The following is a 25,466-nucleotide window of genomic DNA, read 5'->3' as shown; positions in this document are numbered from 1 at the left end:
AATGTCCATGGCTTTATAGAGTTGACATTGATAGTAAAGGTGCCACGTTGTTGTTTAGAAGTTGCATGTGATACTTGAGACGTAAGCCAGTTTACACTTTATGTGAAGCACAGTTATACGGATTTTTATTGTAACTGTGATGAACTTATTTCGTTTAGATGAACTAACTAGAATAAGGCTCCGTGAAAAAAATCACTTTTTGGACGGAATACCTCCAACGGAAAGGAATGCTAAAATGTTTGGATTTACAGGAAGTTTCCTCCTTCATTTGCTATAGTGAAAGATTTGGAATTAAAATGAAGCGTCCATAACTGCTCTTGAAGATGATTCGGATGAAGGGCGTCCCAGAATGCAATAACAGATTCAAATGTCAAGAAAATTAGCAAAATAAAGTACTATTGCATTACTCGCAACTAAACATGTAAGAAACAGAAGAAAATTAACAAAATAAAGTACTATTGCATTAGTCGTAACTAAACATGTAAGAAACAGGTGACGTCATAGACGTATTAGAATTAACAGTCCAATTACCAAAATAGAGTTTTAAATACGAAACATTTTTGTGCAAGACGACTGCCGATTGTTTAGTGATGCCAAATAAAAAATTAGAGAAGGGAAACAGGCTTTAATAAATTATATTGATTTTGTGTTCCGATTTCTTACATCATCTTAAAGAAGAAACAGCGATCAAAGTGTGGGTCGAAAGCCTTCGGCTCCGCACTAAACACGGCTGATCAAATTGATTATAACAAAAAATATTTATAGAAATCATTTTCTATACAAAGAGCTTTTTTTTTACGTAACACCGGGTAAGGGTTAAACATGTACTCGCGGCTATCAGGCTCCTCTTCTGGACTTACTGGTTGATCAGAATGTGAGGAGAGGTATACGGTGGGGATAAAACTCTAATCAGGTGAGTGAACTTTTTCGAAATGTACTGTGGATTGAGGAATTGATGTTTCATTCAGCCTGGTTACCGGTTAATAATAAAATTCTGAGGAGGTTATCTTTCCATCTTTCTCTACAGCTTTTCTAGATCTCAGCAGGATCTGGATCTGGAACTTTACTTAGACTCACTTATTCCAGTACGGCTTCACATTCTATACTCATGCTCATAAATTAAGAATAATGCTGATACATGGTGAAACAACGCTCTGGTGGGTGGTTTGCGGGTTTAAATCACCTCGGGGTATGACTATGCGGTCCATCTGACCTGTGGTCGTCGCACGGTGGCGCTGGCAGCAGTCCACATACACAGAGGTGTGTTGCTGCACGTCAGACTACGGTCCAGCGAGTAAGTGTGCATACGTTTTCAGACGTGCTAATTGTGACGGTGTGTTGAAAATGGCTCAAAGAACACATATTGATGACGTTATGAGGGGTAGAATACAAGGGCGACTGGAAGCTGGTCAAACACAGGAGGTGATAGCACGGGCGCTCCGTGTGCCACAAAGTGTGATCTCAAGATTATGGCAACGATTCCAGCAGACAGGAACGTGTCCATCTGCTACAGTACGGAACGTCCACAGTGTACAACACCACAAGAAGACCGATATGTCTCCACCAGTGCCCGCAGACGGCCACGGAGTACTGCAGGTAGTCTTGCTCGGGACCTTACTGCAGAAACTGGAACAGTTGTCTCCAGACACACAGTCAACAGACGACTGAACAGACATGGTTTATTCTCCTGGAGACCTGCAAGGTGCATTTCGCTGAATTCTGGTCACAGGAGAGTCCGTAAAGCCTGTTGTCAAGAACACAGTACATGGTCATTGGAGCAGTGGTCCCAGGTTATGTTCACAGACGAGTGCAGGTATCGTCTGAACAGTGATTCTCGCCGGATCTGCATCTGGCGTGAACCGGGAACCAGATACCAACCCCTTAACGTCCTTGAAAGGGACTTGTATGGAGGTCGTGGTTCGATGGTGTGGGGTGGGATTATGATTAGTGCACGTACACCTTTGCATGTCTTTGACCGAGGAACTGTAACAGGTCAGGTGTATCGGCACGTGATTTTGCACCAGTATGTCCGCCTTTTCAGGGGTGCAGTGGGTCCCATCTTCCTCTTGATGGATGATAACACACGACCCCACCGGGCTGCCGTCGTGGAGGAGTGCCTTGAAACAGAAGATATCAGGCGAATGGAGTGACCTGCCTGTTCTCCAGACCTAAACCCCATCGAGCATGTCTGGGATGCTCTCGGTCGACGTATCGCTGCACGTCTTCAAACCCCTACGACACTTCAGGAGCTCCGACATGCACTGGTGAAAGAGTGGGAGGCTATTCCCCAGCTGCTGCTCGACCACCTTATCCAGAGTATGCCAACCCGTTGTGCGGCCTGTGTACGTGAGCATGGTGTTCATATCCCATATTGATGTCGGGGAACATGCGCAGGAAACAGTGGTATTATGTAGCACATGTGTTTCGGGACGGTTTTCTCAACTTATTACCAATACCGTGGACTTACAGATCTGTGTCGTGTGTGTTCCGTATGTGCCTATGCTATTAGTGCCAGTTTTGTGTAATGCCATGTTGTGTGGCACCACATTCTGCAGTCATCCTTAATTTATGAGAATGATTCTAGTTCTCTAACTGCAGGATCTGCTTCATCTGCGTGCACTTCTTTCGTTTTTGTGCTATGTTCTTTTTCCTCGGTATTGTCTGCTTTTTGTAAAGTTCTTCACAGTATCCCATCCTTTGGAGCCCACATGGTAGCACTAAATATTAAAATTATACTGATCATTCATGAGAGATAAAACGACTGTGATGCTACTATTGTAAATAGGTAAACAAAGTTCAAAAAACTTATCCCTTTGTTACACTGGTATCAGAAAACATTTACTGTCTAAAATAAAAGAATCAAAGGTTACTCACCTGTATGATGGTTGCAAAAATAAAAGCGAACGAGAGGAACACGAAGAAGTCGAGGGCGGTGGGGTAGGGCACCTTTGGGAGGTCGGTCCTCGCTTCGAGGCCCAGAAAGGTCATCGTCAGTACCGTCGTTATTCCTGGAAAAATACCTTCGTATGTAGCGATGTTTGGAGAAGTACAGGCATTCGAGCATATATCAGTAAACTACACTTGATAAATGATAAAAAGCACAGTAAAGCTGTAGCTCTATAGGTCTTGCCGGTGAAATCAAACATTTCTGTAAGTGTGTGTTGGCTATTGACGTATGAAATTATAAGCTAAAATATCAGGAGGTTCAAAACACTGTCAGAGGAGCCAGAAAGGTTTTCGCTTATGACTTTCGACTGGGTCGCTTCCAGTTCATTTATCCTAGTCCATCATCCCTTGAAATTTATTAAATCATCACGTAATCATCATGGACATTTAATAGATGCCACAGGACGAAAGTATATGAAAATTTTGTTGTGTATTATGTTGCTGCGCTGACAGTATTCTTTCGATTCTTGGGGGCATCGGTCCAGAAATTTATTTCTCTTACGTCTTTTTGTACAATCGCCAGTATCTTCTCTCGCTTATCGCGTTCGTCGTGTGTACGCGTTTCAGGGTGTTTCTTCCATTTCTCCAAGCATGCTCCTCTCAAATATCTCAATAAATTCTACACCTGCAGATTTTTCGTACAATGTTCCTGTCGGAGTTCCACAGCCAGTAAGACACTAACATGTGTCTACCAGACGGCAATGTCTTCTATAGACGCCGCACCTTATCTTTTTGTTCTAGTATCACATTACATGCTGCTTTAACTGTCCCCTTAACTTTGAACTTCCTGTTTGTAGCAACATACATTTTTTCCACATTATTTCCCTTTGGAATTTCTAAGCCATACTTTTGACGAGGTTGCTCAGGTGAAGATATTCAGGTGTTTTTCATGAACTGAACGTCGATATCTCAGAGAACAAGGGAAACAAAACTGATTGTTTGACTGTTTTCGAAGGCAGGTGAGTGCATATCATAGTCATTGTAGAGGGAACATAAGCTTGTTTAAATAAGCATGTGTGAAGGAATCAATCATGATTTTGTTGAAGGAACAGTCTATGTATTCATTTGAAATGACTCAGGGGAACCTTGAACTTCGTAAATCAGGATGGGCTTTCGCCAATTTTAACCCACTCTCTCAATCATTGGACCACTTTCCTCTGGCTATATTTGTCTCTGGTAGACTTATTTCGTTGGAGATATTTATCTTGATTCTTCTAAAGTGCTTCTCACGTCTATCTTGTATCAGCTACCTTGTGATCCCAGTTCAAGCAATGGAAAATCCAGGATGAAACAAGGACAGTGTTATGGAAAGGAAAGACTCACCAATCAGAGATGATGATGTTCCGCGGACAGGCACAACAAAAAGACTAAACATGAGTGCTTCCTGTCAGAAGGTCTTCTTATGAAACAAACACACATAGTCACGTAAGAAACACTCGCAAACACGCATGACCACTGTCTCCTGCCATCAATGCCTCGATTGCCAGAGACAGTTGTCATGTACGTGTGCGAGTTGTGCTTGAGTGAGTGTGTGCACGTTTTCTACTTCATGAACCGGCCTCGACTAAAAAGCTCTCACGTTTAGTAGTCTTTCCGGTGTACCTGTCTTGACTCAATATTTCCTCTATATGGTGAGTAGTACTCTATCCTTTGCATAGTACAGTACTGGCCATTAAAATTGCTACACCACGAAGATGACGTGCTACAGACGCGAAATTTAACCGACAGGAAGAAGATGCAGTGATATGCAAATGATTCGCTCCTCAGAGCATTCACACAAGGTTGGCACCGGTGGCGACGCCTACAACGTGCTGACATGAGGAAAGTTTCCAACAGATTTCGCATACACATACAGCAGTTGACCGCCGTTGCCTGATGAAACGTTGTTGTGATGACTCGTGTAAGGAGGAGAAATGCGTACCATCACGTTTCCGACTTTGATAAAGGTCGGATTGTAGCCTATCGCGATTGTGGTTTATCGTATCGCGACATTGCTGCACGCCATGTTCGAGATCCAATGACTGTTAGCAGAATATGGAATCGGTGCGTTCAGGAGGGTTATACGGAACGCTGTGCTAGAACCCAAAGGACTCGTATCACTAGCAGTCGAGATGACAGGCATCTTATCCTCATGGCTGTAATGGATCGTGCGGCCACGTCTCGATCCCTGAGTCAACAGATGGGAACGTTTGTAAGACAACAACCATCTGTACGAACAGTTCGACGACGTTTGCAGCAGCATGGACTATCAGCTCGGAGACCATGGCTGCGGTTACCCTTGACGCTGCATCACAGACAGGAGCGCCTACGATGGTGTATCAACGACGAACCTGGGTCGCATCCGTGTTTGGCGACATCGCAGTGAACGCTCATTGGAAACGTGTATTTGTCATCGCCATACTGGCGTATCACCCAGCGTGATGGTATGGGGTGCCATTGGTTACACGTCTCGGTCACCTGTTGTTCGCATTTTGAACAGTGGACGTTACATTTCAGATGTGTTACGACCCGTGGCTCTACCCTTTATTCGAACCCTGCGAAACCCTACATTTCAGCAGGGTAATGCACGACCGCATGTTGCCGGTCCTGTACGGGCCTTTCTGTATACAGAAAATGTTCGACTGCTGCCCTGGCCAGCACATTCTCCAGATCTCTCACCAATTGAAAACGTCTGGTCAATAGTGGCCGACCAACTGGCTCGTCACAATACCCCAGTCACTACTCTTGATGAACTCTGGTATCGTGTTGAAGCTGCATGGGCAGCTGTACCTGTACACGCCATCCAAGCTCCTTTTGACTCAATGCCCAGGCGTATCAAGCCCGTTAGTACGTCGAGAGGTGGTTGTTCAGGGTACTTATTTCTCAGGGTCTATGCACCCAAATTGCGTGAAAATGTCAGTTCTAGTATAGTATATTTGTCCAATGAAAACCCGTTTATCATCTGCATTTCTTCTTGGTGTAGCAATTTCATTGGTCAGTAATGTATTGGCTTCCTAGCGTGCTAGGTAGCTAATATTACTTGCGAACCTCTCTACTGTTTCATTAATTCCCCAACTACTTCAATAAGTCGATCCATCATCCTACCACAATCTGTACATCCTTTCATCTACCATTCATCTCTCCATCCATCCGTCCAACCAACCAACCATCATCTACTGGGAAACTCAGCTCCTTAATGGTTAGATTTGCTCATTTACCGAGAGAGACGCGGTCGGCGGTGGCTTCGCGGTTGAGCCAGAAGGACACCCACGAGAGGACGACCAGCAGCACGCAGGGGCCGTACACCTGGATCAGGAAGTTGCCCATGTGCCGCTGCAGGTGGAAGCTCACCAGCAGCATCGAGTACTCGCCTGCACTCACAGACACTCACCCTTAATGATACACAACTGTTATACATCTGTTACTGCAATGTTTAGTTTGCACGCTGTATGGGATAAAAATACTGGGGATACACTGACAGAGGGGGTGTGTTTTGATTAAATTTTCGTCCTTATGCTGCGAACTTATTTTCAGTACAGTCAAAAGCTATTCCTACACATGATGACTGGTGTGAGTACATAACTTACCGACATCTTTCGCACGTTATAACTGGCATGGGAGGAGAATGTATTTATTTTTATTTAGCGTATGGTATCTACAGAGTAAAATTTCACACATACTATTAATTACTGTAATAAACGAATTTCAAATACATTATTAAATGATTGATCGCAAACAACAATATGCGAAAGATTAGGGAGACATCCACTGCAGCTGTTACAAGTCCACATCTAAGCAGATCACCCACTGAACAGCACGTGGAGTAACATTCATGATATCCCTCCATTGCCGGCCGGAGTAGCCGAGCGGTTCTAAGCGCTACAGTCTGGAACCGCGCGACCACTACGGTCGCAGGTTCGAATCCTGCCTCGGGCATGGATGTGTGTGATGTCCTTAGGTTAGTTAGGTTTAAGTAGTTCTAAGTTCTATGGGACTGATGACCTCAGAAATTAAGTCCCATAGTGCTCAGAGCCATTTGAACCATATCCTTCCATTGTCCTTCAGACCTCATCGTAGGGCATTCGAAGACCAAGTGAGGGATTGTTTGTTCTTCTGCACAACAGTCGCATCGTGGGTCATCAGTGAGTTTCCATTTGTGGAGAATGGCCTTACACCTGCCGTGGTTAGTTCTCACACGATTAAGTCTGCACCGAGTTCTTCTGGGCATTTGCATTCCTTGCACCGGTATCGAAGGATCAAATCAGTGATGAGAGGATGGTGATTATTCAGTGACCAGTATTGCCTCCATTCCCTTGCTATGTCGTACCTTTCTGGGAATTTGAGGACTTCGTCTTCCCATACAGGTTTCCTGGATTTTAGGCTGGTAGTTGGTAGATGGTCCAATATTTTTTGGATAGGTGTATCTTCAGATACAAGGGGTCATTAATTTTCTTCCATTCTCGGATAGCTGCTTGTTGCCTTCTGAGGGAGGGAGAAGCTATATTGCAAAGGACATGAAGCCAGGGAAGTGGGATTGATTTCAGAGTTCCTGAGACAATCCTCATCGTGGTATTAAGGTGGACATCTATTTTCCTCGTGTGTGTGCTCTTGTACCAGACTGGGGCGCAGTATTCTGCCACAAGAGATTGTGCTGCGGTGCGTAACGTGTTAGGCTGAGCTCCACTGGAGGTTCCAGCCATCTTTCTTAATATGTTATTTCGATTTTTGATCTATTGACTGGTTATTTGTAGGTCTTTCTTATAGGTTAGTGACCGGTCAAGAGTGATTCGTAGATATTTTGGATGGCTGTTGTGCGTCAATCACTCATTGCAGAATGTTACTTGTAACTCTCGTCTTGCCTTATGATTGTTCAGGTGGAATACGCATACCTCAGTTTTATTTGGATTTGGGCAGAGCCTCCATTTCGTATAATACTGGTTAAGAAGTTGAAGGCCCGTTGACAGAGTAGCTTCCCGCTCTTCGAATATCTTACTCTGAGTGGCTATTGCGATGTCATCTGCATAGCAGAATTTTTGCGATTTAGTTGCTGGCCTGTCACTCGTGTATACGTTGAAGAGAAGGGGAGCCAACACTGATGACTGTGGGAGCCTATTGGTTACTGAGTACGATTTACTCGTTGATTGACCTACGTTCACTCTGAAGCAGCGATTTTCCAACATGTTTTCCAGAAGCTTAGTTGTCTTGCGACAAGGGATCGCTTTTTTCAGATTGAGTGTGAGTCCGTCGAGCCAGATGGTATCATAGGCGGCCGAGAGGTCCACGAAAGCCACACAGGTTTTTTACGCCCTTTGAAAGTCTGACTCAATGTATGAGGTCAAGGCAAGGACTTATTCACAGCATCTCCGTTTATTCCTAAATCCTGCCTGGTCTGCGGGAATTGGTCTATCTATGGAGTCATATATTCTGTTGTACAGCAGTCTTTCTAATAGCTTGTACCAAATTCTCAATGGGGCTATTGGCCGATAGCTAGATGAGTCATCCTGTGGCTTTTCTGGTTTTAAGATTGCGAGGAGTTAGGCTGTCTTGAACTGATAGGGAACCCGGCTGGTATTCATGATGTCACAGTAGAATTGTCTAAGCCATGCACGGGCGGAGGGGCCTAGGTGTCTGATGAATTCAGGGAATATTCCGTCTAGACCGGCGGGTACGATGTGTAGACGACTTCCAAGACGGTATACCCCGGGAAACGGTCCGTGACGACGGAACGGCAAACAGTCTACACTCAAGGCGACCGAACTAGAATGAATTTCTCTCACGGTCAAGAAAATCTACAGAGGAAAATGGGAGGGGCATCATGCCAATAGATTACACAGAAATTTGGCTTCAGTGTAATGACTGAAGAGCGAGTCGTGAAGAGAGGTCTCAGGCATAGGTCCTTCGAGAACATCGACAGGACGATTAGAGATATGAAATGGGCCCCATACACTCGCTTTGTACTCTCCAGCGAGTCCTGTGACCTCGTCTCCGAATTCGCCGTCTCTACGTGGCCGTAGACTCAACTCGTGAGCCTCTGCCGCAGCCTATTCGTCAACGCAGCCTCTTGTCTGGCACGAGGTGCAGGACTCGAGTCGATCAGAGAGGAGAACGAGTACTCGAGTTCGCAAGTATAATCGCGTGCTCGCTGCATTCCCGGTGTATATACACCGTTCACGAAGAAATTTCCGCCGTTAAACCGTAAATTACTGTTTATTTATTTCACACTGTCATTATTTTGGCTTTACAGCTGTTCCCAAGTGCAAGCGGAAATGACACAAAATGTCCGACCTGCCAAAATGATAGAAGCAAGCTATATACCTGTACAACAGGTAATCGTTTAGCGGTGAATATTGTTCTGTTTACATAGTGTGTTTCCGTAAAAGCTTGCAGAAATGTAACAGGACACAGAGAATGCTCCTCTGAATAATTTGACGTAGGAAACCTGGGGTAGGAGAGAGAAGTCAGCTTAAGGGGATAAGGAAGTAACCTTGTGTACACCTTTCTCTAGGTCTGCAGCTCGTGGTCTATTGGCTAGCGTTGCTGCCTCTGGTTCACGGGGTTCTGGGTTCGATTCCCGGCGGGGTTGGAGATTATCTCTGTCTGGAGACAGGGTGGTTGTGTTGTCCTCATCATTTCATCATCGTCATCATTATCATTCCTAACAGTGGCTAGATTGGATTGTGTAAAAATTGGGACTTTGCATGGGCGCTGATGACTTCGCAGTTGAGCTCCCCACAAACCAAACATCACATCACACCAGCTTTGTCTAACGTTACTGCATTCTAGTTTATTTGCTACTAACATGAACACAAATTTACACGTACTGTGCTGTTTAATTATATGTACAGTCTTTATTTCCTGCAAGAGAAGAAGGAGGACGAGCCTGATAATCGGGAAGTCATGTTGCAGGTTGCGGGTTTTGTTTACTTGTCCATGTGGTGGCTCTGTTGTGTCGTATTTACATCGTCCCATAACAAAACGTGCTATGGGTCAACGACAGATCCATTCGTTATCCCGTACTATTCAGAGACGTACAGCACAACACGATAAAACAGTACCAGTACACTGTTTCCTGGTTGCTGGAGTAGAAGCTGAGGTCCTATTCCATGGTCTGCGAGGTTACCTGACCTGAACCTCCTTCATTATTTCCTACGGGGATATCTGAAGTCACTTGAGTATGAGACCACAGAGGATACGAAGCTGAAATTAGTTGCCAGAACTGTAGCTGCCTGTGATGCGATTCGAAACACACGACGGATATTTGTCAGGGTGCGTGAAAATCTTGTTCGGCGACGTCATTCTTGCTTTGATGTTGATGGCCGTCATTTCTAGCACATTTTGTAAGATAAAGTTTAAACGGTACTTTTATTGTCTCTTTGATAGTATTTGTAGGTAACTAATGTAAATAAAAAAGTACACAGTAATGAGATTTTTTTCCCTATTATCTCCTTAAGCTGGCTTCTTCGACCCCTGGTTTCGTACCTCAAATTGTTCAATGCAGCATCCTCTATGTTGTATTAAATTTTCGCACGCTCTTACGGAAACACTCTGTACAATTATTGATATAGATTAAACGTTTCCGAAGACTACTGTAAGTTTATTTTAATATTTAATATCTATTCGCAGAACGTCTATCAATTACACTGACGTATACGAACTTTCGAAGATTTACCGAGTGTGTAACTGCAATACCAGAACACATGGCAGGATCATGAAATGCGGTCCATAAATGGTGATTAATCATTAAAATAAATTACAGAAATAAATGATAAGATATACAGCTCGCTGTTACTCCATAAATGCAGGCTGCCTTCGCCAAATGAGCACACAAATTCCGCTCTTTTTTATGTCAAGGATATAACAGTGAGATTGCTCTGTGCCTGGTTTTCATTCGACGGAGCTCAGTTGTTTTCTCATGGTGGAAATGCAATGAACAAGAATACAAGCATTTTCTTTTCATTGGACGAAATATGAATGTTTTTCGTCTGAAGCTTGGACTGCGGCGTGAAACTTATTACAGATATCACTCCTCCTCTAATGGAACAAATTTGCAGTTGTGTACTTTGGTCAATTAATTTTCGTCTTACAATCTCCACAGTCTCCCGAAAGACAGCTTCGACAACGACCATCAGATCCCGACAAGCGATAAATCTGCATTGTCAGCACTACTTTACAACAGCAAAATCGTGTTTTCATCTTCCATACTACTAATTAGTCACGACTAGCCTTACACTCCTGCCCGCTTCAGTAGGAGAGAACAAGTCGACTAGTATGAAGCGACCGCAGCGCCACTGTTGTCAGTCTCGTCATACTCTTGAACCTACAGTGGAAACGAAGGAAGCCTATTAGCACTGATGTAACAGCGGCGCCTTGATTTGTGAAGCAGGCAACCCGCAACATTATAGTCGTACTCGCTCAGTTTCTGATCTCTAACCACGGGGATATCGTAGGATTGTTCGACTGCATCTGTCGAATAGGTGGAAGACAACTGTAGTATCGTAGCCCATCGGTACAGACGGAAGTTGCGTCTCGAAGATTCCCTGCAGGTGCCGTGAGCGACGCTTTGAACATCGCCACCAATGGAGAACCTGGACTCCCTGGTCGCCGACCAATAAAGAACCCCCTGGTCACCAGGCAATGAAGACTGCCAGGACCTGGGCGCCAGTCTTCCAGTTCATGATTACTTTTAGTTGGTACCTGGTGCTGAACACTGCAGCGTGTTGCTGATAGATAGCCCTACCAGCGAGCATGCAGCGTATCTTGATGCACGCGTGTGTTTGGCCACTGCTCATAGCTAGCTGCGTCTTCAACAGATTGTCAATAGTGTAGCGTTTCTTCACGCACAATTTGAGTACAGCATATTTATTTAAAGCGCGCATGTGTCAACTGAATTTTTGCCTGCATGTCCAGATTCATATTGTGACCCACCCTTTGGCCACATACCACGGATTTATCAGTAGCAGCTAGGACATAACATCTGGCTCCTCGGAATATAGCGGCCGCCGACTCGCAACATAACAGCAACTGAAATCGAGGCAGAGTCCAGAGTGTCACCGCGAACAGCCGATAACAGCTTACTGCGAGCTGGGTTGACATGTCGTGCTCTCACTCATCGTTTACCACTGATACCGTATCACGCACAACAGAAACTTGCAATGTTTGTAGCCAGAGTCAGCTGGGTCATTTAGTAACATTCTAAAAAGTTCAGCGATGAGTCTCTCTTCTGTTTGTTGAGGTCGGGTCGACAAAGACGTGTCCATAGACGATCTAATGTAATGCCAGAAAGAGAGAAACTCTCGAGACCCATACCTTTTCATCTCCCGGTACCATGTTGTTAGCAGCCAATCGACGTGGCATCAGAACTCATCTGATGATACTTACAGGGAGGCCGAATGCTCGCCATTGTGTGGCAACTGTGGTACGTGTAAAGTACCCCTTCTGTTCTAGCCAAATTTTATTTCAGAGCAAAAACACTCTGGACTGCGAAATTATTTAATGTCAATGACACGCTTCGCCATTTTTGGGTATTATCGGATTGTTTACAAAAAGAAGAAACCAAGCAGATATAAGTGGAGGAAAAGGGCATGGTTCTATACTGCACAGCTACAAAGACAACGTGAACTAAAGGCAATAAAAACTTACATAAATGTAGCTGGTATACGTGCCTCATCAGTCATAAAACCACTTGAATGTAGAACATTAAAAGTAGCTGGATACGTGACGCATCAGTCCTAAAACTACATACAATGTAAAATAGACACAAATGTAACCATATGCATAATCCATTAGTTATGGAACATCTAAAGCATGAAGTGGACTAGTGACAGGAGACAATCAACCAGAATAACACCGAGATAGTAGAAATATGTGGCAGAAAATTTTTTCACGATTATTGTACGTTACTTTGAGTACACCAGCCGGCTCCGCCATGGGGTACAAGTTGCAAACGTTACTGTCTGTATTGTCACGCACACAAACATAACTATGAGAAATTGACATAAAAGTGTCGGGTATAGTGCGGGAAGAAGTACACAGGTGGCGCGCATGACTGGCAAATGCATATTTTCGAAAACCAAAAGTAAAACTAGTAATAAAATGTATATAAGCAAACCAATGCAAACAAATAAAACCAAGAAATAAAATAAAAATATAGGTACCCCCAAGTAAAGAATAGGTAAAATGATTACACGAAAAACTATGTCATTAAAACTTCATCCCAGGGATTAAACAGCTAAATTCTGGAGTACATTCATAGAATATGCGTTCTGAATCGATGAAATTTCAAACATCGCAAACGAGAGACAAAAGTATTATTCATCGTTAAAATAAAGAAACATGTTATAAAATGTACCCAGGTAAAGCCATCTACAGCAAACAGTCATTAAAAATCCTCCTTTAAAATATGGTTCCCCAAACTTCCACTCAAAAACCAACAAATTGAGAGTGATGCTGTTGACATAAAATGATCATTGCAGCAACGTCTGGAGCACTTGTAACACTGTATCATAATTTGTCTCATTACTGCTAATCAGTTGATCGTTCAGCAACCTGTCCTTTTTAACATCGACATGTTTAACACTTTCCAGCCTCTTGAGTAGATTGAACTTCTTCCCCTTCTTAGAAAGGTGTTTTACTACCGGTGAAGAAGTTTTAATGACATATTTTTTCATGTAATTATTTTACCTACTCTTCATACTTTTATTTTTATTTTATTTTTGGGTTGTATGTGTTTGCATTGCTTTGCTTATATGCATTTAATTACTAGTTCTACACACTTTCGTTTTTCGAAAATGTGCCTTAGATGCTCACGCGCACCACATTTGTACTTCTTGCCATACTGTACCCGACCCCTGTATCTCAATTTGTCGTAGTAATGTCTGTGTGCGAGCCAATACAGACAGTGACGTATGTGGCTTACACAGCGGTTTTGTAAGTGTGGCCATATCTCGCACTGCCACGGTGGAGCTTTCAGGTGTGCTCAAGGTAACATACAATAACCATGAAAAATTTCTCCGACAGATATTCCCACTTTTTCGGTGTTATTCTCATTGATTCTCTTCTTTCACTATGGCCACTTCATGCTTTAGGTGTTTCATGATGGAGGAATTATGCTTCTGGCTACCTTTGTGTCTATTTTACATTATATGTCGATTTATGACATGGGTCACGTATCCAGCTGCTTTTACGTAAGTTTTTATTACTTTTAGTTCACGTTGTCTTCGTAACCACGGAAGATAAGGCAATCCCCTTTTCCTCCACTTGTATCTAATTGTTTGGTTTCTTCTTTCTATAGACAATCTAATGATACCTCAAAATGGCGAAACGCAATATTGACGTTAAATAATTTCGCTACCGAGACTGTTTTTGTTCTGAAACACTTTTAAACTGGTTGCTGTAACAGCCTTCCATGATGGAATGAGAAAATTTTCTCATTTTATTTCCTTATTTTCCAGTTTTACAATTTTGTATCGCATCTGCCGATATCTTACAGCATTTAGTGAGTAAAGCGGCACTGCAGAACGCACACAGTCTGGAGTAAGATTTAGTTCCCACGCTGGCGCCGGCCGGAGTGGCCGAACGGTTCTAGGCGCTACTGTCTGCAACCACACGACCGCTACGGTCGCAGGTACGAATCCTGCCTCAGGCATGGATGTGTGTGATGTCGTTAGGTTAGTTAGGTTTAAGTAGTTGTACGTTCTAGGGGACTGATGACCTCAGATGTTAAGTCCCATAGCGCTCATAGCCATTTGAACCATTTTTGAAGTTAAGTCCCATAGTGCTCAGAGCCATTTCAACCATTTGAACGCACGCTGGCTGCAGGAGCCTGTGGCCTAGAGCATTGCAGCGGCTTGGCGAAGCCGAATGAATAGCGCTCGCCTACGTCACTCGCTATGCACGCGCATACAGAAACACGCGGCTGGCAGTTCACTCACTCCGTATCATGCGGCGCTCACTCACCGAGCGATGAGTAACAGCCGCGTGGTATCGCCATGCGGATAAGGAAGCAGACACTAAACAGGACCTTAGTCTGGCTCACCTGTCTCGCTCACTGCTCCTGCCGCCGCGGCTGTCAGAGTCCACAGTAGCGCACTCGCACCGTCGACAAAACGTAGCGGCACAATGGCCCTGGAAAGCTTTCATATGGACTTAAAATTAGAAATTCTTTTAACTCTCGATTTTCCACGTTTTCCATGGAGAAGGTGTGCACTGTATGCCTTAACTCTATCCGAACAGGAATTGAAAGGCCCAACGCAACTGACCGACCGCCATGTCATCCTCAGCCTATTGGCAGCACTGGATGTAGATTTGTAGGGGTATGTGCAGCACACCGTTGTCAGTTTTCGTGACCGGAGCCGCTACTTCTCAATGAAGTAGCTCCTCCATAGGCCTCACGAGCGCAGAGTTCATCCCTCTTCCACAGCGCCCAGGAGACTGGATGGTCACCCACCAAAGTGCTACGCAAGTCGGACAGCGCTCCGCTTCGGTGATCTGACAGGTACTAGAGTTATCACTGCGGTAAGATCGTTGGCTATTACCATAGTACAACGAAAATTAAAGTGATAACCGAATATTGAACGTTACTGAATATCATTGTTTCAGTTGTGGAACTGTTTATATCTGCGAACCAATAGCTGATGAACTAATGCTCACTTTGAGTCAGCTGCTAAAATCGAACCGGCTTTTAGACATATTTTCTTCAGAATAAATTAATAGGATTTACGTTGAGAGTGTGGAGAAAGACTAATTGTAAACTTCGTTTATAATTAACTGAAAACTTCAAACCACACCGTTGGCTTTCATGAATAAATCGAGCAAGTGAACTAATAGGACTCGTTACATTTCATAATATGAACAGACAGAGAAAGGAAGCGAAAAGGGTAGTGATGAAAAGAGATGAGTATTATTCGAACAGATTTCTACCTGGATTATTATTCGAATAAGCAGGTCATTCAAACAAATTTATTCCCTAATAATTTATTTGTTACTCAAATAACTAATAACATATAATGCAACTGTATTTGTTTCCTTCTTGTACAAAATTTGTATTTGTTCCCTTGGCTCAGTGCAGTTTCTGTTTCACAGATAACTTATTAATGATTTGTCTAGTGATGTGGTTTTGTGGCTCAGTGGCTGGAGTTCCAGACCACAAAACTTAGGCTTATGATCCGATACGTGGTTGGGCCAACGATATTTTCTGTTATAATCGTTTCTTTCACCTATAACAATAAGAATAACGCCAAGTTAGGTTGCACTGTATTTCGGATTATGTGTTGAAAGGCAGATCCACCTCTTCCTGGCTGTGTCTGTTAGGAGGTAGGAGAAGTGAAGGGTACACCACCATGTAAAGTAAAGCATTGCAGTGCTGAACCCATCCTTCACGTAGAGCATAGCTTTACTTGGTTTACAGCGTAACAAATGAAACAGAAAATTGTTTATAAGCGGACGGCCTCAGCAGTTTGGGCTATAAAGCACTAGACAGTCACAATCTTAAGCAGTTAATTTTGTAATCCCGCTGACGGTCAGTCGTGACTAATCAGCCGAGTGAGATGGACGAGGAATATGTTACGCCTTTATTCGCATAAGAAACGTACTTTACTATAATTATTTTTCCGTCGTTTTACTTGATTGATGAGGTATTGATTATAAGCTCACTTACATAAAAGTTACAGTGCACGGAATCTGTAGTGACTCGCAATGTTTATGTAATCGGTTTTGCATTAAAATCTCGTTAGTAGAAGTTTATAAATATCGGGAAAAAACCCAATATCAAACAAGGGAATACTGATACCATGCGTCATTGCTGGAGACGAGGCATTTGGTACATCTGAATATTTAATACTTCCATGTGGAACAAGGAGCTTGACAAACAATAAAAGAACTTATAAAAACTGGCTGTCTCGGACCAGGCGGTTTATAGAATACACTCTTGCAGACAAGTGGAGAACTGAGAATTTTCATGGTTCTATGGATGTCCGAGATGAATCCAACTGCCGTAATAAATGCATGCTATGTTTTACAAAATAATCTTCCAGAGAGAGACGACTATGAATTTGATGACATATTGTACGTCCCTCCAGATCTGGAGTTCTACAAGCAGTCAAAAGCCATCATAAAATATATTTCAGGATGCAAGGAAGGTCTGACTGTTTCGGTACTGAAGGCAGCCAAGTTAAGTTCTCAATGAAACAACGTGCTCACAAGTAGCAGAGTTGACCAAGATGGCTGTCGCAACAGCCCAGTACGTGGGCTGCAATGAACGACTATTATTTTTGTTGGCTCCCGCAGACGGCCTGGCTAGTGCTTTACAACCTTCCTTCACTACCGACTCGGCCTCCTTCATCTGTCTCTGCACCTACCAATGTGTCTCCTACTTCCACTGCTAATGGTGCAGAAACTCTGCGTAAGCAGCCAACGATGAGAATGCAGGCGACAAAAACCCTCAGTCTTCAAAACCTTTGTTGGATTGCTAACACTATCGGATAGCTGAATTGTACTGCTACAGAATGAGTGAATCAAGGAAGAACTCAGTGGCCCCTAACGATTACCATATGCAGACTATTAATGTAAGGTCTCCTAAAACGTTTATGGAATACTGCTGGGCGTCCAGAGTAATCTAAAGTGTTTCAGGATTATCTCTGACTGAGCTTGTTATAATATGAACCAGTATTTCAATTCGACATCCGTCTATGCAGTTACATAGAGCTTTGATATTCAAAACTTTCGGAAGAGCCACTGTGTTCAAGCATATACAAAGAGTTGATAATATTGCCGCACGCATGTAACTTGTGCAACATGACAGTGAAACGAGGCAATTGTAAGATGTTTTTCATCTTTCTCATTCACAATGTAAAAGCAAGCAGTCCGAAGCTCGTGGTATTGCGGTAGCGTTCTCGCTTCCAGCGCACGGGGTCGTGGGTTCGATTCCTGGATGGGTCAGGGATTTTCCCTGCCACGAGATGAGTAGGTGTTGTTGTGCCGTCTTAATCGTCATCATTCATCCCCATTAGCGTCGGAAGAAGGCAATGGCGAACCACCTCCGCTAGGACCTTGCCTAGTCGGCGGTGCGGGTCTCCCGCATCGTCCCCTACACTCCTCGGAGTATGGAACCTCATCACCATTATCAGTTCACCTTTATTGCTGTCCATGACAAGGGCAGACTTACAAGAAAATCAGGCATAAATAGCCAACGTTTCAAAAAATGTTACAATCTAAAGGAAGATTTCTTAGTAATGCGATTTGAGAAATGAAGTTATAGTCAAATTACAGCGAATAATTTTCCGAAAACTACAGCAAAATTGATGATTTATCAATTTTTGGTGAAGAAGTCTATGAACTGAAAGTCATGAGTAAAGACGAATTCAGGAGCGTGTAGAACATATTTTCTTTAGTGTCATAACGGTAAATCTCCATGAATCAAATAATGTTTCTGATGAAACGTTTCAAAATCAGAGTTGTTCTGAAAACTAATTTAAAAAATCGAAAAGTACATTCGTTTAATGAATAACAGACGATTGGAGCTACAAATGCAACTGGATTTGAAATTTGTATGTTATCTTGAACACTTTTTATTCACGTATGACGAATAAGTGATTTTCTTAGTGTGAGTGAATGATGTCTCGAATAATATTTGTTATTCACGAATAACGAATAGTAATTCAGGTCTGTATTCGTCATTCGCCATTCACACAAATTTCGCCAAGTCTGGTTCAAAGCGGAGTGCATCGCGCACACGCATACTGTAAATTTGCAGGCTGTGTGGAAGTGTGTGCAGGCGCGTGAAATCCACGTGCCTCCTGTGCCAGCCGCACATACCTTCGGCAACTTCCGCCAACGTTCGCGAATCGTATTAGCGCTCTCAGTCGCACGCCACACGCGTGTGTGTAGCACGCGGCAGGCCACGCGGCTGTGGACCCCTACTGTGGACAGTATGGCGTTGCCAGTAGCCGGTGTTGTGTGGTGTTGCGGCTACATATGAGAACGCCTGTTACGTCAGCAGCGAGGTACGTAAGGAAAGCACAGTTATTCTAGCTAGAAGCAAGTAATCTTGATTAAAAAATATTTGATACTAACAGTCTCAATACAGATGTTAGATAGGTCATAAGTACTTTCTTACAACAACATTACAGCGCAAAAAGACGATCGCCTAAGTAAATAAGTGAATAGTGTTAAAGCCAACGCAAAATGCACGAAGGGCTATGAAGTATCATGAGTGTGAGTACAAGGTACAGCCCGCACCACAGTTGCCAGTCGTTTTCGGCTAATCATTACTAGTTGGGGCGACGTAATCTATTTATAGTTTTTAGTAAATAAATACATCATAATGGCATCACTTTTGAACGTTATTCCGAGTTATATAGCTTCCCCTTGATCACTTAAAATCACCGGAAGTAGAAATGCACTTCATAGATTAAACGACGGTGTTGATACTGCTTCTGCCAGGGACTTAAACTACGAGAGCCTCTCGGGAAAACAGGTAGTAAGAATCCCACAAAACGACTCACTGAGATAGTTCAAAGACGGATTGTCTTCTTCTCCGCAAAACTCGGGTTGGAAAAGCGCGAGCAGACGTATTACTGCACGTCTCTTATCCCATTGCTAACTCATTGGCTAAAGTGACACATTTCTGGACGCTTACAGCATGTGGAGGTTTCTTGCATACACCCTGTTGTATCCTTCATGACTATGGTAGTAAATGGCATATACCAGTAGTATAATGCAAGACTTCAAACTGCAGTTCACGCCACAAACATTTTGAGGAATGTGCAGGTCCCTGACTGAGCTGCCTGTTCCCCTGATATGTCACACACAGAAATGTGTGAGATTTTATGGAGAGGCGTATATTTTCATCATTAGAATTATATTCATCCCTTCAGCTGCTAATGGGCGTTGATATATATCAACGAGGACAGATGAAAAAGTGTGCGCCCACCGGGGCTCGAACCCTGGATCCTCTACTTACATGGCAGACGCTCTACCCATCCGAGCCACCGAGGACACAGAGGATAGCGCGACTGCAGGGACTGTCTCGCGCACGCCTCCCGCGAGACCCACAATCTCACCTTGTATGCCCACACACTACATTCATAGTGTCCCACGCCAACACACTCATTACTTGTAGAAGACATTCTTACCAAGTCCCGTAAGCCTTTGGGGAATATGTGTGCATCCGCACAGGAAAAGAAGGTCATGGCCGGTGTTGCCAGAACTATATACTTATATGGATATGGTGTCCGTTCTTTCGGACATGTCCGAAAGTACAGACACCATTGATGACCTGCAGAACTGAATTAGAATTATATTAATACCTTCAGCTGCTAATGGCCATTGATATATATCAACGGGGACAGGTGAAAATGTGTGCCCCGACCGACACTCGAACCCGGGATCTCCTGCTTACATGGCAGACGCTCTGTCCATCTGAGCCACCAAAATGTCTGAAAGAACAGACACCACATCCATATAAGTGTATAGTTCTGGCAACACTGGCCATGAGCTTATTGTTCTGTGCGGATGCACACATATTCCCTTAGCTCTTACGGGACTTGATAAGAATGTCTTCCACGAGTAATGAGTGTGTTGGGGTGGACACTACGAATGTAGTGTGTGAACATACAAGGTGAGATTGTGGGTCTCACGGGAGGCATGGTGGACATAGTCCCTGCAGTCGCGCTGTCGGCTGTGCCCTCGGTGGCTCATATGGATAGAGCGTCTGCCATGTAAGCAGCAGATCCCGGATTCGAGTCCTGGTCGGAGCACACATTTTCGCCTGTTCCCGCTTACATATACCATCGGCTATTAGCAGCAGAAGGTATCGATTTCATTCTAATTTCGCTCTAGACGGCTCCAGGTCATCAATGGTGTCTGTTCTTTTGGACATGTGCGAAAGAACCGACACCATATCCATATAAGTATATTTTCATACTGGGCTGCTGTTAGTACCATTTAGAACTGACACAGCATGTGCTACGGCCATGGCAAGACATTCCTCAGGGTGATACACGAAAGCTGTTTGCTTTCTTGTCATAACGAATAAAATATTTCTTTATTTCTTTCATTTATTTACTTATTGCACATGCAGCATGACAATGTAAAGCTACGTCTTTGAAGGATAAAATGAAATTTTATCTCTAGAATTTCAGATCCTCAGTCTCCTCTGTTCCACGACCACCAATTCTTCATTGTCAGCACCCACTCAACCCCCACTCATCACATTCTGCAACTCATATGCCTGTAGCTGGACATAATGTGGATAAAAAAAGGTGGCCAGTATGTCTCAATAGAGAAATCCCATCAAATATAGGGGACTAAATTCATATGAGAATTCCGAGGGAACAATGTCGGTAGAAAATTTACTGGGGAGACATCGTCAGAGTCCAGTAACAACGGTAGCTTGCCCACAATTAACGACTGTGGCACCTTTGTGCGAAACGTCGCTGTTGGCATTTATAATCCCTCATCCACCCTACCACCCGTCTAGACTGAGTTTTTTACCCATGTGTTGCCCCTCTGCTCTTTAGTGCTGGGCTTCAAAAGCTTCTTTGTGCCTCATACCAGATGCGACCAAAAAAATTAATTTGATCCGTAGGATGTGCACTTCCAGGGCACCCAAGCTCACGAGGGCTTCTCCATGAAAATTAGGGACCTTTGGAATCGATTCGTAGCACGAGCGAGTGTATAGCCGATATCACCGCCAGATCCTGAAGAAGGTCGCAGACTAGCGAAGAAACTGCTGTATACTTTGTTTCACCACTGAGCTGCAGAAAATTTTGGCGTTAGTCAAGACCTTCCACATCCTACAATCTCAACGGGAGAACGTTTTCTATCGCAACAGACTGTTATCTCAGACGACGGCAGGATTTTCCATATAAAAACACGTCTTATTCCCTGATACTCTGAAGTCTTATACGGAAGTGTAACGAGGATGATAAGCGTTGCAGAAGAGAACGCAATACCTTTCGAAATGTAGTACTACAGAAGAACGCTGAGTGTTAAGTAGGTAGACCTAATAGCTAATGAAGATGTAATGAATCGAACATAAGTAGACTAAGAGAGGTAATGGACTGATTGAGTTCAGACTGAAGAATATTGGAATAGTAAATTTTTTAATGGAACCAAGTATTTGAGGAATGGTAGGGCGCAGTGTTTATGCATGTATGAAGAGAGATGTGGAAGGTAGATCAGCCTGGAGAGTTCGTTCAAATCAGTCTTTGGACTGGTGATTACAACAAAAACAACTCTCAAGCAAAGCGACAAAATCCACTCCATTTTAGTACGACTCTAGCATCCATGCCCACAGCCAGAAAAGCAAATTCTACAGCTCACCTGTTACGATTACACGGTGCAAAAAGTTCAGAGTGCCTCCAACCTTTTAATTGGGCCCCTCTGTGTCATTCCACAGTACAGACGGTAGCGCATACGTTTCTTTCCCGACCTCTCCCATGATGATGTGATGGCAGTAGTGTTACACATTGTTTGGTGTCAGTTTATGTCGTCAACTTTTCAAACAGATTTTCCTTCCATCATACGTATTCCTTTTAGCTAACTGATAGAGGTGGGCCAAACAGTTATCACGAAGTAAAAGTTGTCGCGGTTACAGTACTGTTTATATTAGTTAATCTAAATATTTGTTTATTTCTCAGTTATTTTTACTACCGAATTTGCCATTCGAAGGGAACAGTTAAATAACAAAGTAGGTGGAATGCATCAATTTAATTTATCAGTATAAATAAAACTACGAGTAATGTGAAGTGGCAGAAATGTCGTCTGAATCGTGCCATAAGCTTGGATAATTAACTTTTCATTACATTGCAGTTGATGTTGGAGGGTTTCGGTGTTTCATTTTCCATGAATTTAGCCTATCGGTCGCTCTTAGAAATCAGTTCTCGAAACTGCTACAGTAATTATACGAAATATTATTACAAAAGTATTAAATCTGGAATGTGAAAGTCATACTATTACAGGTGTGAACAAAGGTGAAAGTTGAAAACTGCAGGCATAATTAGAAACTTTTTTTCTGGTGCTATTCACTTAGTGCAATAGGTTTAGGGCCATGAAGTACAACACAAAAATAAAATTTAATATGGTAGATTCTTTTACACCAGTGCAACATATTCCGTTTGAGAAAATTGAGAACATCATAATTAAGTTTAATGTGAGATTTCAAAAATCAATCACTTTTTGCTACATTTCTTCAGCTATCGACAAGGTCTTAACTTTATAGTGTGCGAATGGCTAATTACGTTTAATATTATTTAGAACATGTTTTTAAACGGACTAAGAAGTATAAAATAACTTTCCCTAGCCCCATATAGATTCCTAACCCCATAAAGATTGTTCTGATAATTTGTTCTTGTGAAGCTTTAATAGGTATGAAAATATTTGTAAAACGAAAAAGATAAACGTAGATACGTATAATAGAAGATTTATGGATGAACATTTCACGCAAGGGACTAACGGATTTATTGCACTGTAAACTATATCAACTGCTATGTAATTTCTCTTGACGACAGCTAGTCTGTATAACCTTTGGGTGTGCCCCACATTTTTCGTTTTAAATTCTACAAGTATTACAGCTATTAAAAATCACAAGCACCGTTTTTTAGGATCATCAGGATGAAGACAGAAATCTGTGTGAGGCTAGGAGAAATTATTGTATACTTTTCAGTCCGATCTAAATACGTGTTATATTAACAAGTTTTTATTTATATAATTATTTTCTATTTTTTAGTCTGGTGTGTGTGAAATTTTCCAATACTTTCAAGCATTTTGGTGACATTACAGCAGAGCACTTAGAAAATTTCAGGCTCACTTCAGCTTCTCTTCATCTGAGTCAAGCAATGCTGCTTCTAAATCACGGAGCGAAAATACCATGAAGGTAAATATTAAAGATATTGGAGGTCACACTGAGGCTTACCAGCAATCGGTCTTAACAGCGAAACATTCGTGACTCCAACAGGAAAAGCAGGAAATAGCAGTGGTGCCCTGGCTACCCTCCACCACACACCAGGAAAGAAGGCGATTGCCATCCGCTTCAACCTATGTTGAAAGTTTCAAGTTTCTACCTCATTGCGAAGGTAATTTAATATCAATGTGTAATGAACATCATTAATACTGAGGAAAAAGTATCCTCTGCCACACACCAGACAAGCAAGCGTGTTATTATGGATTGTCATTCGCTTAATATCGATTGTCATCCGCTTTTGAGCAATTTCAGTAGTTTCAAGTCCCTGCCTCATCGTGAAGATAGTTTAAAATCAACAGCTAGGAACCCTCTGAAGGGCGGCGGGTATTTCCATTGAAGTATGAAAGTTCTTGTTGGACATAATTATCATCTTCCAGGTTACCAGTAACTGAAGCCCGTAGCTCCCAAAGAAAAATTTCGTTAGATGGTGTGCAGTCTGACAGTTATAATAGTTGGTTGAAACCGATGTACTCTATCGTAACTGTCACGGAAGAAGAGCTTACAATCATCTGCTTACAGTCATTTCCTTTGCTGTTGTTGTTGTGGTTTCCAGTCCTGAGACTTGTTTGACGCAGCTCTCCATGCTAATCTATCCTGTGCAAGCTCCTTCATCTCGCAGTACCTACTGCAACCTACGTCCTTCTGAATCTGCTTAGTGTATTCATCTCTTGGGCTCCCTCTACGATTTATACCCTCCACGCTGCCCTCCAATGGTAAATTTGTGATCACTTGATGCCTCAGGACATGTCCTACCAACCGATCCCTTCTTCTGGTCAAGTTCTACCACAAACCTCTTCTCCTCAGTCCTATTCAATACCTCCTCATTAGTTACATGAACTACCCACCTAATGTTCAACATTCATTATGGTCCCTCTACGTAGTCACATAGCACGAAACCGCAGCACACGCTCCGATAAACGATGGCGCGTGGTCTGTTATTTCTATGAGCTTTAGAATACCTTACACACGGTCAGTCCGTCTACTCACTTCGCTCATCCGTGGTCGGGTCTCAGATGATGCGAAAGCATAGCACGCAGTTCGCTTACCAGATGACGTCACGCAGTTGGTAGAGTAACTGCTAGGATCAGATGAGCGATAACGACAGTGACAGCTACTTCTCAGTAACCGGTTGTTTCTATCAGTTAGGTTATTTTTTGCCACTTATTAACTTCGTTGACAAACCCTTTACAAACTCTGCTTTGAAATGCTTTCTTTGAATGTGGCTCACTGGTGTGGCATCAGCGTTCGGCGTGTAATTATGACACTGAACAAGACAACACCGTTTCACGCCAACGAGTGAAACAAAACAAAAATAAACAGAACTGTTACGGATACACGAACTCCTATCGATTAGCAAGGTTTGCCCACGTTATACTCTCGGCGTTAGCGAAGTTAGTCGTTTGATATACGAGTTGCCTAAAGTTTAAGTAATAAACGGAAGACAAAGTTAGTTTCTCTCTCCCTTACTAATTCGCAGTTGCCGCAACCAATTCTTCGTTATCCGGGTAGCTGTGTTAATTTCCTGACCATCGAGCTTCCCGTGTGAACTCCGCAGGTTTAGCACTTTATCCTCTTCTGTATC

The 25,466-nt window shown here is 43.0% G+C and overlaps 1 protein-coding gene across 1 annotated transcript in view; it reads right to left on the bottom strand.

Annotated features, from left to right (window-relative positions):
- The window catches only part of LOC124788389 (gamma-aminobutyric acid receptor alpha-like), a 253,140-nt gene that overhangs the window by 29,939 nt on the left and 197,735 nt on the right, over window positions 1–25,466 (bottom strand). Inside the window, exons 6-7 of the mRNA XM_047255654.1 lie at window positions 6,144–6,296; window positions 2,875–3,008 (exon numbers count right to left, since the gene is read on the bottom strand). Coding sequence (XP_047111610.1) covers window positions 2,875–3,008; window positions 6,144–6,296 — 287 coding nt within the window. The remainder of the gene's footprint in view (window positions 1–2,874; window positions 3,009–6,143; window positions 6,297–25,466) is intronic.

Source organism: Schistocerca piceifrons, chromosome 3 (genome assembly GCF_021461385.2).
Source record: "Schistocerca piceifrons isolate TAMUIC-IGC-003096 chromosome 3, iqSchPice1.1, whole genome shotgun sequence".
Taxonomy (NCBI): domain Eukaryota; kingdom Metazoa; phylum Arthropoda; class Insecta; order Orthoptera; family Acrididae; genus Schistocerca; species Schistocerca piceifrons.
This window is presented reverse-complemented; position numbering and strand designations above follow the sequence as displayed.